Source organism: Carassius gibelio, chromosome B3 (assembly GCF_023724105.1).
Source record: "Carassius gibelio isolate Cgi1373 ecotype wild population from Czech Republic chromosome B3, carGib1.2-hapl.c, whole genome shotgun sequence".
NCBI classification, from domain to species: Eukaryota; Metazoa; Chordata; class Actinopteri; order Cypriniformes; family Cyprinidae; genus Carassius; species Carassius gibelio.
Genome location: NC_068398.1, coordinates 32,901,165 through 32,914,404, shown reverse-complemented (window position 1 = coordinate 32,914,404; position 13,240 = coordinate 32,901,165). Strand labels below are relative to the sequence as shown.

Here is a 13,240-nt window from a genome sequence, read left to right as displayed (position 1 = left end):
TTTTATTTTAAATGCAGTTTGTAAACTTTCATTTTGGCTAGGTAAACACTAAACAGAAGTGTACTAAACTGACATTTTATAAAGACTTCAGTTATTTAGAAATAAAGATTTCCCATTACACTTTCCATATTTTAACATGTCAGTCTTAAACAGCTCATGCAGTTTCGGTCCACAATTCCTGTGGGCTGTTGTTTTTCAGAATTAGCAGCAATGTGAACTGGACATTTTGTCATTTAGCGTATGGGAAGCTAGTTTGCTACCAGATGTTGGTTTGTAATTACATACATTATTTCTTTGTTGCCTTTTCTTTCAACAAGTTACATCCTTGGTTTAACAATTTTTTGGAACGTTATATGTTTCCTTAGAAAGTCATGTTTCTAGCATTTGAAAAACTGAATTTTTCCATCTTAAAATATATATCTAAATTATGGCCTATGCTCTCAATGTCAAATGTAGAAATGTTAATCCATGCATTTATGACCTCAAGGTTAGATTATTGTAATGCTTTATTGGTTGGTTGTTCTGCACAAACTCCAGTTAGTCCAAAATGCAGCAGGTAGAGTTCCTACTAAAACCAGGAAATATGACCATATTAGCCCGGTCCTGTATTTGAACAAGTTCTTATTACATTACAGTCCTCCACGTCCGCTGCATTCTCAAAACTTTGACAATTTGATAATACCTAGAATATCAAAATAAATTGCGGCAGCAGATCCTTTATATCCTTTATAGATATCATTGACTTAATTGGACTGAATACAATGATGAACTGCCTTTAAATGAAAAATGAGTGTTTATTATTGTCATTTTGCGATATTGACACACTATTTTCCTAATAATTGCTGTACAGTTGCTTTGACACAATCTGTATTGTTAAAAGCACTATATAAATAAAAGTGACTTTACTATTGAGTAAACAAAACTATTTATGAGCATTGTAATGTTTGACATAATAGATTTCAGTTAAGCGGGAAGTTTTTAAAAAGAGTGGTTCATTCATAAATTCATATAAACTTACGTGGTAATACAAGCAGAAGATTTGACGTCTATATAGCAATAAATCATGAAATCATGTAATAAAATGATACAATTTTTACTAATTTAATTACATGATTCCTAATCTGTAGCATATTTGAAATCTTGTAGTGTAAATTCAGTAATACCCTTATAAGGATACAGATCGGCAGGTGCTATGTGACAGATCATACATCATGATCATCTGAGCCTGAGCGACAGGCTAAAGTATACATATTTGACTGGGAAATAAGGAAGGTCAAATAAGCTGTGTTTAAAAAACTGACAATGTGAATGTGACTTTGCCATATAAAGGCGAGAAATAAAGAACAAGTGTCAAAAACCATGTCAAAATATATATTGTATTATTTAACACTAGAACAAAATATATTTAATCAAAAAGAGAGACTCCAAGAGAACAAGCGGACAATGTATAAAGAGAATGGAAGAAAAAGACAAAAGTGGGAAAAGGTGGTGGTAGGGTTGGGACTGAAAACTAGGAGAGAGGGAGGGAGAGAGAGATCTGCCAGAAGATAAATGGGTGGAGTCAGATACGTGATGTGCATGATGTCAGCAGCTTGTTGGATTGTCGTGCTGTGCCCTGCTGAGCTTAATCCAGGCTGATTAGGAAGCAGCAAGCAGTCATCTAAGTGAATCCAGAAAAGTAGCCAAAGGTAACCTAGTGTAGCGTGGGACTGCTGCTCTAACATTAAAGAATCCATCATAAGGAAACTCACAAGGATCTGTAGTTAAGTCTGAGAGGACAAGGGAAGAAACGGGCAAGAAACTCAAAGTTCGAGCAGGAAAAAAAAGCTTTAAATGACCTTTTAATAGCTTCAGAGGAGAGTCAAGGGCATTTTTAGCATTATTAATCTGCAACACCATACACCTAAACCAAGGCAACCATCTGGTCAGAATGTCCACGAATGGAATAAGTATGGCTCTAAAGCTGCAGTTTGGACTTATTAATTACGAAAATCGTTACCTTACAGCAGAGGCATTTGGGTTCAAAGTAAATGCATCTGGAACCAGCATGAAGAAGAAACAGATCTGGACCCTGGAGCAAGATCAAGACAGCCAGGTGGTTTTCTTACGCAGTCATCTCGGACGTTATCTGGCCACAGATAAAGATGGCAAGGTGAGCTGTGAGGAGGAAGTTCCAAACACATCCTGCCGTTTCTTGCTTGTGTCGCAGTCAGATGGACGATGGGCCTTACAGTCTGAGCCATATTTGCGTTATTTTGGAGGGTCTGCAGAATATTTGTCCTGTTTTGCCCAGACCATTGGGGAATCAGAAAAATGGACCATGCATCTTGCCCTTCATCCACAGGCCAACCTGTTTAGTGTATTCCGTAAGCGCTATGCACGCTTGTCCACCACTGACGACGAGCTCTGCATGGACAGTGACATACCCTGGGGCGTTGACTCCCTGATCACTTTGGTCTATCTGGATGGCAAGTACAGTCTGAAGACCTGCGATAACCGCTTTCTCAGCAATGATGGTAAGCTGGTAAAGGATCACGGGCCTAACACTAGTTTCACCCTGGAACTCAAGTCTGGCAAGCTGGCCTTTAAAGACTGTGACGGCAAGTTTCTCTCACCAACGGGCCCCTCAGGCACCTTGAAGTCTGGCCGCTGTTCAAGGCCAGGGAAAGATGAGCTGTTTGATCTGGAAGAGAGCCACCCACAAGTTGTTTTCCAGGCAGCCAACCAAAGATATGTGTCCATCCGTCAAGGTAATCAATGATTGTTTATTTGTTAGCATGTGGTAACATGTCATAGTCATATTCATTATTATATATCCAGACATTTTGGGCCCCCCAACCCATTTTGCATGTCTCCTTTGTCTGACACACTAATATCAGTTGATAACTGTAGACAGATGTGTTGAATCAATGTTGGAAGAGAACTCTGCAAGTACATAGATCTCCAGGAACAGGATTGGGAACCCCAGCTGTAGCACACAAGACCTGTGGAACTTATGTGGTGCTTTTTATGGTCCATATTTATTATAATTGCATGGGGAAAAAAGCAATGCTAACACTTTAGTATAGGGACCTATTCTCACTGTAAACTAGTTGCTTATTAGCATGTCCATTATTTACATATTGGCTGTTTGTTAGTACTCATAAAACACATATTCTGCATGACCATATTCTACATCCTTACCCAATACCTAAACTTAACAGCTACCTTACTAAGCAGCAAATTAGGAGTTTGAGGCAAACGTCATAGTTAATGGTTTGTTTATAGCGAGAATTGGACCTCAAACTAAAGTGAGACCAAAGCAACCAACCAATTTTTCAATTCTTCAAAGGCGTATACCAGGAGTGTCCAGAACTGCTCCTGTAGGGCCATTGGCACTCTGCAGAGAGCTCAGTTAAACATACCTGAACCTATTAATCAAGGTCTTTAGGGTGACTTCCAGGTAAGTGTATTGGAACAAGTTGGAGCTTAACTCTACAGTGCACTGGCCCTCCAGAACCAGGACTGGACCTTGCATACTGTATGTACTAATATAGTTTGTTCATAGTCCTAGAATAGCATAAAACAGACCTATTGACTCCATGGCCACTTTTCAGACTGTTTCAGAGTCAATAGAAAGACATCTGTCTCTTAGAGTCACTTTGGACAAATAGGAGGCTGACATTTGAAAAGAGGAGAAAAGAAAAAGCTTTTAACACAGCTATTGGCCATTATGGTGAATGCTTTTCATTCCCATAGCTAAATATTTGCAAACTTTTAGCTGCTTTATCATATAGCAGAATACATATCTGAATCACTAACAATAATGAAAAGCAAACAATATAAATGGTTTCCACTAATACAACCTTTAGACAGATCATTATCTGTGCAAACAATAGGCTACAGCTGAAATTGCTAAAGGCTAAACCTGATTGGCTGAGGCTGAATATTTCTTGCACGACTTGCTTATTTGACCCCTCCATGCATTTGCTTTACACCACTGTAGGAATTATAGCAGCAGGCTGCTGGGGTGAGTGTTAGGGATTACTCCAGTAAAAGGCTTAAGAGACAGTCAAGGTATATTTCTGAAACATCTCATTTGAATCTTAATCCACACAATCTGGCCACTCTGACTAGTTGGTATAGACGTAAGTTTGCTGGTAATGTTACTTAGTCCACAGGTTCAGAGAGTGACAGAGATAAACCGGTTGGTTACTGGTGAGATTCAGGAACATTGTAAAACAGAGCACTTAAGAGGAAATTTCCAGTGAAAGCTGCTGTCATATTGGTAAAAACCCTTTACACAGTTTTAATAAAATAGTGGAGGTGATAATGTGTCCCCATTGATCAGCATTCAAAAGAATTTGTGCATTCTGATGAAATAAACTTGGTAGGTAGTAATCAAGATGCAGAATTGTAATTTGAATTTGACTAAAAATTCAGCCATTGCATGTGAGGAAAACAAATGATCAAATAACTGAACATTAGTAGTACTACTAGTAGTAGTATTGTTTTTAAAATAAAATAAAAATCTGTATATGTTTTGAGCTACAGAAGAGACTAAGAGACAAGTACAGTCATCTGTCAGTTTGAGGGCAGAGTTTTATCAACCCAACACACTGTGTTTGCATAAATACTTTTTGCATTTAAATTTTGCAAAGGATCAGCCAATGAGAAGACATGAAAATGTATTTGTTTTCAGGTGTTAGCATATCAGCTAATCAGGATGATGAGACAGACATGGAGACATTTCAGATGGAGATTGATAAAGACACTAAGAAGTGCATGTTCAGAACTAATGGCGGAAATTACTGGACACTCTTTACTCACGGAGGGATTCTGTCCATGGCCACAGAGGGGTAAGTGTTTCCATTACTATCACAACATTACAGTAGTTTTGATGCATTTGATGTTTGTTTGATGTTAATGAAAATAGGAAAAGATCTTACTTGAATATTCTTGTAACTGATAGAGAAGAAAACACAATGTTTGACATTGAATGGCTGGGCAGGCGAGTTGCTTTGAGAGCAAGCAATGGAAAATATGTATGCACAAAGAAAAATGGGCAGCTTGCTGCTGTGAGTGATTCTGTGGGTGAGTGCAAACAAGTTATTTTCTGACTTTTAGTATGTTATTACTGACCTGTCACTACTGAATACCCACTAAACCTGAGTCACATAAATCCTTGCATGTGTTTGACAGGGGAGGATGAGCAGTTTGTGCTAAAGCTGATTAATCGTCCAATCCTGGTCTTGCGTGGGGAGAACGGCTTTGTGTGTCACCACAAAACCTCCAATACACTGGACTGTAGCCGCTCTGTTTATGACATCTTCTCCTTGCTTTTCAGCGATGGCGCATACCAAATAAAAAGTGAGTCACATTGCTATTGTGTAAGCTGTAACTGACCAGGGTTTCACTGAGCAGCACACACTCCTATGGGCACATTCCTGCAAACACCTTATGATTGTACCTATGTAAATGTTTTTATTTTTCTTCTACCATAGGTGGAAATGAAAAGTTCTGGTACATCTCCAGCAGTGGTCTGGTGTGCACAGATGGAGACAAACCTGAGGAGTTCTTCTTTGAGTTTGCAGAGTCTGGACGGGTTGGCATCAAGGGTCAAAATGGCAAATACCTGCGTGGAGACCAGGGAGGCACACTGATGGGTAATGGGCTCAGTGTGGACGCCTCGTCCCTGTGGGAGCACTGAGTGCTGTACCAGAGACACAAATACAGACTCACAGAGTAAAAAGAAATTCTCCTCCTGACACCTTTTCAACTAATGATTTTCAGCAATACGCTTTTGACTTTTACGCTTTTTTTGAAAGAATTGACTTTCTTTCTTTAATCTTTTTTTTTTGCTTTTGTGAGCATGTTAAATATGGTTTTATTAGGATTTTTTTAATACTGTAGATATTAGTATCATCCTTTGCTACATAAGATACAATACAACCTAACTTTACACTGTCAGTTTGCAAGACAATTACAACAATGGTTGGTTATCGCACACATTATGATGACCCACAGTATAGAAAGAAATATTTTGACTACTTTTCTTTTCTAAGAATGGCTTGATGTGTCAGTCACCAGCGAGAAAACTTTATAAGTACTACAATACCAGAAAGGCATACAGCAACAGCATGCAATAGTGGATCTAACTTAGAATAAGTGTATGTTTACTTATAGTTAATATTTTTCCTCAAAAATGTTGTTTGTGTTGATTCAGTAGGTGGTATTATAAGCTTTAACACAGTACTTATAATTTACACCTTATAAATACTTTCCAAAAACTTTTATTTATTGCTTTTTATTTATTCCATTTTTTTTTTGCTGAATAATGATTTATAATTTTTGAATTTTATTAAATTTTTCAAGAAACTCATTTAAATTGCAAATGTATACAGATAAAACAAATATAATACTGTATATCATGTATCGTGAAACATTTACATAAAAGCAAAAACATTGCAGTTCGTAAAAATACAGCATTATCCAATCTAATGAGAGGAAGGCTATGAACATAACATGGTATCTTGACAAAGACTTCTGTAAGAGACCTACACTAGCAAGTGTCCCTAGACTCCACAGTTATTAATTTAACAGTCCTACCCTATCATCTGACACCTTCACCTTCATTTGTTAAATAGCAATAGTATACAAAAACTTTTGGTCATGTCAGCCACTGACTCTTTGAAATCTCCAAACTTATGACATGATTACTGTATATGTTGTCAAATAATTAGCAATATTTCTACTATGGTGAAGTTTTTTGTGGTTCTCTGAGTTTAATAAACTGATGATAACACAAATATGTTGTTTTATTGTAATTCCTTATTATTTATTTTAACAATAACAATTACAATAACAATTACAGTAACAATTACAATAAATGTAACATAACGCATAAATGGTCCTGATTTATATAAATTGGCCTTAACTCTAACAATGCACTTATCTTGTTCACATTGTATTGCAAAACTTTTGCTGCTATTGAGGAGGGATACGGTTGAGGTGAGGGACAGGTTTGGTGGTATTAGTAGATTTAAGGGTGTAATTTAAGTTGTAAGGGATGAATCAACAGTGTAAATATAAATTAAATTTCAGAATTTAATTACAGATGTAATTAAATGCAGGTTTTTTTTTATAAATTAAAAAAAAAAACTATATAAGTACAATTAATTACTTAATATAAGTACAGTTACTTTATGTAAGTACAATTACATTAAGTACAATTTAAAGACATACAGTATATGTATACAATAAGTGCATTGTATCAAATAATTAACTAATATTGGGAAGTCTTGGCCTAGGGTTTAGAGAGTATGGCTCCTAAGCCTAATGTTGTGGGTTTGCGTCTTGGGCCGGCAATACCACGACTTAGGTGCCCTTGACCAAGGCACCAAACCCCCAACTGCTCCCCGGGTGCCGCAACATAAATGGCTGCTCACTGCTCCTTGTGTGTGTGTGTTCGTTATTTACTATCTGCCTCAGTAAAAGCCCTGTGTAATCTGTCGACTTTGAGTCTGCTGTATCCTTACAACTTATCTGTATGGTGAGAAGTGTTCGCTCCTTCCCATGCATGTGAACTATAGACTTGTCTGAAGCATCTATTCTGTCTATCTCAGTAGAAACCCCACGCCGCCTGTCGACTTCGAGTTTGTTGCATCCTTGTAGCCCACCTGTGCTGAGAGCAGTGGCTGTTCCCTCTGTCACGAATCTGAGGCTGGCATGCTCTGTCTGGAATATCCACTCTGTCTGTGTCAGAAGAAGCCCCGTTCAGCCCATTGACTCTGAGTCCGCTGTATCCCTGCTATTCATCTGTATTGTGAGAAGTGTTTGTTCCTTCCAACGCATGTGAACTGTATACTTTGTCTGGAGCATTCATTCTGTCTGTCTCAGTAGAAACCCTGCACAGCCTGTTGACCTTGAGTTTGCTGCATCCTTGTGGCCCACCTGTGCTGAGAGAGGTGACTGTCCTTTGTCACGAACGTGAGGCTGGCAAGCTTTGTCTGGAATATCCACTCTGTCTGTATCAGGAGAAGCCACTTTACCGTAAGACCATGTACCTGCCGTATACGTACTCGACTGATATCATTCACCTCAAATTCAGTACCTGTGGAAGAAGGAAGGTTGGAATCACATACTTACCGGAGGAGACTTACCGGACCCCTCACTTGCCAAACACATCCCCACCTCAAGGCTGTGTATCTTCCGTGTACGGACCTGACCGATATCCATCCGTCCCAAATTCTGCATCTGTGAAAGAAGGAAGGAAGGTTGGAAGTATTTAATTATCAGAGGAGACTTACCAGACTGCTGGCTTGCCGATCGTATCCCCACTTGTGAAATACCTACTTGACCACCCATCTGTCCATCTATTGCAGGGCCCGCACAGAGGAAGAGGACGGGAGAGTCCCCGGTCGCTGCACTGTTCACCTTTGATCCCTGAGGGCAACAAAGAAGAAAATTTTAGATTAGGATTTCCAATTTGCTTTTACTTCAAAATAAAACTTGTTAAATTTATTCTCTGTCTCCGACTCTTCCCTCTGATACGCTCCTCGAGGTGGTCCTGGTTTAGGGGTGGGCGCAGTCTAGCTTGGGCCACCCGACCTGTGACATGTATATCAAGGATGATCAACAAAATAACAATGAAATTACTGATTGATAATAAATGCAAGCAAGAAAATAAATAAACTGGGCTCTGGATTAGTTTTCTTATTAGAATGATCTGTTATTAAGCTTTCTTTAATCACTTTTTCTTTTATGACTTATTCCTTTTCAATCTTTTTGAAATCAAGACTTGTAGTATATTACTTCTAGTTTAGTGTATTTAGTATCACACACAATTCATCTGTTAATGTGTAAACAGTTCAAACACCAATAAATTCATTAATGTATTTTCAAATACCAATCTCTGAATTCAAAAGGAAAACCAATCGTCCATACCCTATTGAGACATTAGATGCAATAATCCAGGCCTACCATTATGTTGAACAATCGACCAAAACTAAATGAGATGCAATGATCCAGGCCTTCTTCTGACGTATTGAACAGAATTGCACTTATAAGAAGAAAAGAGAGTTCAACGTCTGTTCACTCACAGATGTTTTTTTTCCTCTGCCGGTGAAAACTAGCAGTGAATCGGCTGAAAACGTTTAATAGTTTCATTGTAATTGAGATTTGCTGGGAGGCTCGCCATGTTCCACGTGGTGATGAGGTCAGTCAGCGTCATCACCATGTTCACGTTGAAAAACACAAAAAAATAACTCCAAATCACTCAAGAAACAAAATAAAGTCCAGTTCAAAGGCAGAGCCGAATTATCCATAAAGGCACTTGGGCACCAACCATTCACAACCACTAGGGGGGCACAACATGACACAAGCTTTAAAAATATTTTTCGTAAATTGTTTTATTATTAACTTGAAATTCTTGAAAGAGCATACATAACTTGTTTATGAACATTAACTTAACAACAACAACAATAATAATAAATGATAAATAAATAAAGAGAACATGACCACTATCACCCCCCCCCCCCCCTCGTTCCTCAATCTGTCAAGAGTTGAGTTGGTCCACAACAAGTACGCGCAAATATGTAATTTTTTTAATGGCTACAGAAAATGAATCAAAATGGACAGACATCAATTGAGTGGTTTTGCAAAAAGAGAGTTAAAGAAAGACAAGGATGGTAGATGTTTAGCTACAATTCAAAAATGTTCCAGGGATCAAAGGTTTTTGTGAGAACTAGCAGCGCTATGGAAGAAAAACAAGGTCTCCTAAAATAATGCTATAGCTTCTACACAGACATGGCCTCCAAACCACGTTTCCAAGCATCTTTGTTGCGCTCAGGATATTCCTAACCCTGCCTGTAACAAATGCTGAAGGTGAAAGGTCGTTCTCCTTATTGAAATGAGTGAAGAATGAGCTCAGGATGACCCTGACGCAGAAGCGATTGACTGCACTCTCCCTACTTACCATTGAATCGGACTTGGTCAAATAAATGAAATTTGGGGCTGCAGTTGACACCTTTGCTTGCACAAAATCAAAGGAGCTTCTCCGTTCTGCTTAAGGTAAAAAAACCTAATAGATTTATTATTATTTCCCGAATAGTGAGGTCAAAATATACATTTAATGAAGGATCTAGAAAAAAGCTCAGCATCGCTCTCCACCATGGCCCCCCTTCGACTCGGGGCTTACATGGGAGGGACCAGAGCCGCCATCTCACCAGGGCAGAAGGGGAAAGTCAGCGACACTGCCCATGGTAGCCGCCAACCCAGCGCCGCTGCGGTGCATGGCCACCAACCCCGCACCACGAAGCAAGATGGACCTCGGGAGGATGTTCTTGAGCAGCCCGCTACCGTCCAGGAGGACATTCCCGAGTGGGCCGCTGCCGTCCAGGAGGACGTTCCTGAGCGGGCCGCTGACGTCCAGGAGGACGTTCCCGAGCAGGCCGCCGCTGTCTCTGAGGCGGTGACCAATGCTGTTCCGGAGGCCGGGGCGGTGACCGATGCTGTTCCGGAGGCCGGGGCGGTGCCCGATGCTGTTCCGGAGGCCGAGGCAGAGCCCGATGCCGAGGCGGTGCCCGATGCTGTTCCGGAGGTTGAGGCGGTTCCCGATGCTGTTCCGGAGGCTGAGGTGGTGCCCGAGGCAGAGTCCATTGCCGTTTTGGAGGCCGAGGCGGTGCCCGATGCTGTTCCAGAGTTGAGTCAGTTCCCGGTTGACCCTCTTGAGTTGAGTCAGGTGTTCATGGACCCTCCTGAGTCAGGGTTAGTCACCGTCGACCTTCCAGAGTCAGGGTTAGTCACCGTCGGCCTTCCAGAGTCAGGGTTAGTCACCGTCGACCTTCCAGAGTCGAGTCAGGTTCCAGTTGACCCTCCAGAGTCGAGTCAGGTTCCAGTTGACCCTCCAGAGTCGAGTCAGGTTCCAGTTGACCCTCCAGAGTCGAGTCAGGTTCCAGTTGACCCTCCGGAGTCGAGTCAGGTTCGAGTTGACCCTCCGGAGTCGAGTCAGGTTCCAGTTGACCCTCTAGCCACTTGACCCTCCAGAGTCGAGTCAGGTTCCAGTTGACCCTCCAGAGTCGAGTCAGGTTCCAGTTGACCCTCCAGAGTCGAGTCAGGTGCCAGCGGACCCTCCAGAGTCGAGTCAGGTGTTTGTGGAACCTCCAGAGTCAGGGCCAGTCACCAACGACCCTCCAGAGTCAGGGCCAGTCACCGACGACCCTCCAGAGCCAGGGCCAGTCACCGACGACCCGCCAGAGCCAGGGCCAGTCACCGACGACCCTCCAGAGCCAGGGCCAGTCACCGACGACCCTCCAGAGCCAGGGCCAGTCACCGACGACCCTCCAGAGCCAGGGCCAGTCACCGACGACCCTCCAGAGTCAGGGCCAGTCACCGACGACCCTCCAGAGTCAGGGCCAGTCACCGACGACCCTCCAGAGTCAGGGCTAGTCACTGATGACCTTCCAGAGTCAGGACTAGGTACCATGGATTTTCCTGAGACAAGGCTAGTCACCGGTGATCTTCTTCCTCCCATTGGGCCTACCACAAAGACGTGGTGGGCTTCCGCTCCGCCCTGGGGGACTCCGGCCTCGACCGCGAGGACGTGGTGGTCTTCTGCTCCGCACGGGTGGGCATCACTCTCTGTCTTTCCATTTTACCTGGTTGTCCTGTCTTTGTCTCTCCATTCCACCTGGTTGTTTGTCTCTGTCTGTCGATTCTATCTGGTTCTCCTGTCTCTGTTTTCTGACCCTCCGTCCCTCCCCCTAGTCCGCCGCCGCTCCACCTCCCTCCCACCTCTTTTTCTGTTGGGTTTTCCTGGGTTCAGCTGGAGCATCTGGCAGCTGCTCCATGGTGGAGGGGGTAATGTCACGCTGTCAGTATCTGTTTTCCTGGGTGTTCCCTAATGAGCTCACTTCTCCTTAGGCACTTCACCATAGGCACTTTAATTCCTCTAGTCTGGTCCTATCTTCACAGTAATTGGACTCCAATTAATCGCACAGGTGCAGACAATGCTTTGTCGTAAGTCTCCCTATAAATAGCTGTCCTTCTCTGTTGTTTTTATGGAGTCCTTACCGTCTGTGTACCTATGTTCTCGTCTCCCGAGACTTCCCCTTACCTTAACGTTCTTCCGAGTTCCCGTACCGTTTCCTCCGGTTCCTTCTTTTGTTTTGTTTGCCTCCTTGGACTGTTTATTTTGTATTCTCTTTTTGTGCAATAAATACCAGCAATTGGATCTCACCCTCTCCTTGTGTTTCCTAAACACACATCATCACATTATTGCACATCTGGTTAGATGCTAACTGTATTTCGTTGCCTTGTTCCTACATGTGCAGTGACAATAAAGCTGAATCGAATCTAATTATATTAATAATGTTCATCATCTGGCTGACTACGTCTGGTATTAATTTTTCTAAAAAATCCTGTCATACGTGCACAAACTGACTGTCACCACTTATAAGCTATTACTAAATATTGTATAAACATAATTTTCTATAAGTTGCTTTGTAACGATTTGTATTGTAAAAAGCGCTATACAAATAAACTTGAATTGAATTGCTGCTGTGTTTTCAGTCCAGGAGAGATCCTCTGTGATGTGCACACCCAGGAACTTGGTGCTGCTCAATCTCTTCACAGTTGCACTGTTGATGGTTAGAGGAGCATGCTGAGGGTGCGCTCTCCTGAAGTCAACAACAATCTCCTTCGTCTTCTCCACATTCAGAAAGAAATTGTTGTCACTGCACCACCTGACCAGGTGGCTCACCTCGCCCCTGCAGTTTGCCTTATCTTTGTTGCTAATGAGACCCAAGTCGTGTCATCTGCAAACTTAATAAAGATGTTGGAGTTGTTTGACGCTGTGCAGTCATGGGTCAGCAGAGTGAAGAGGCTCAGCACACATCCTTGGGGAGCCTCAGTATTCAGTGTGATGGTGCTGGATGTGTTACTGCCAACCCGTACTGCCTAAGATCTTCCTGTCAGAAAATCCAACAGCCAGTTGCATGGCGAAGTGTTGAGCCCTAGCTTTACCAGTTTGTGAATGATGTGTTGAGGGATGATAGTGTTGAATGCTGAACTGAAGTCTATGAACAGCATTCTGACTAGAGATCGATCGATATGGCTTTTTCTATAGCCGATGCAGATGTTAAAGGTCAGGGTCAGCTGATGGCCGATATGTGCTGCCAATTTTTAGGGCCGATATCTTGAAGTTTTCCTCTTCATTTGCATGCTAAAATGTCACACTAATAATAAATGGATGCACAACATT

The 13,240-nt window shown here is 41.8% G+C and overlaps 1 protein-coding gene across 1 annotated transcript; it reads left to right on the top strand.

The window, feature by feature from the left end:
* Window positions 1-1,643: 1,643 nt before the first annotated feature.
* On the top strand, window positions 1,644-6,788 carry LOC127951960 (fascin-2-like). Its single transcript, XM_052550125.1, has 5 exons — window positions 1,644-2,750; window positions 4,682-4,838; window positions 4,952-5,073; window positions 5,182-5,349; window positions 5,484-6,788. The coding sequence occupies exons 1-5, from the start codon at window positions 1,931-1,933 to the stop codon at window positions 5,687-5,689; spliced, it is 1,473 nt and encodes a 490-aa protein (XP_052406085.1). The 5' UTR covers window positions 1,644-1,930; the 3' UTR covers window positions 5,690-6,788.
* Window positions 6,789-13,240: the final 6,452 nt, after the last annotated feature.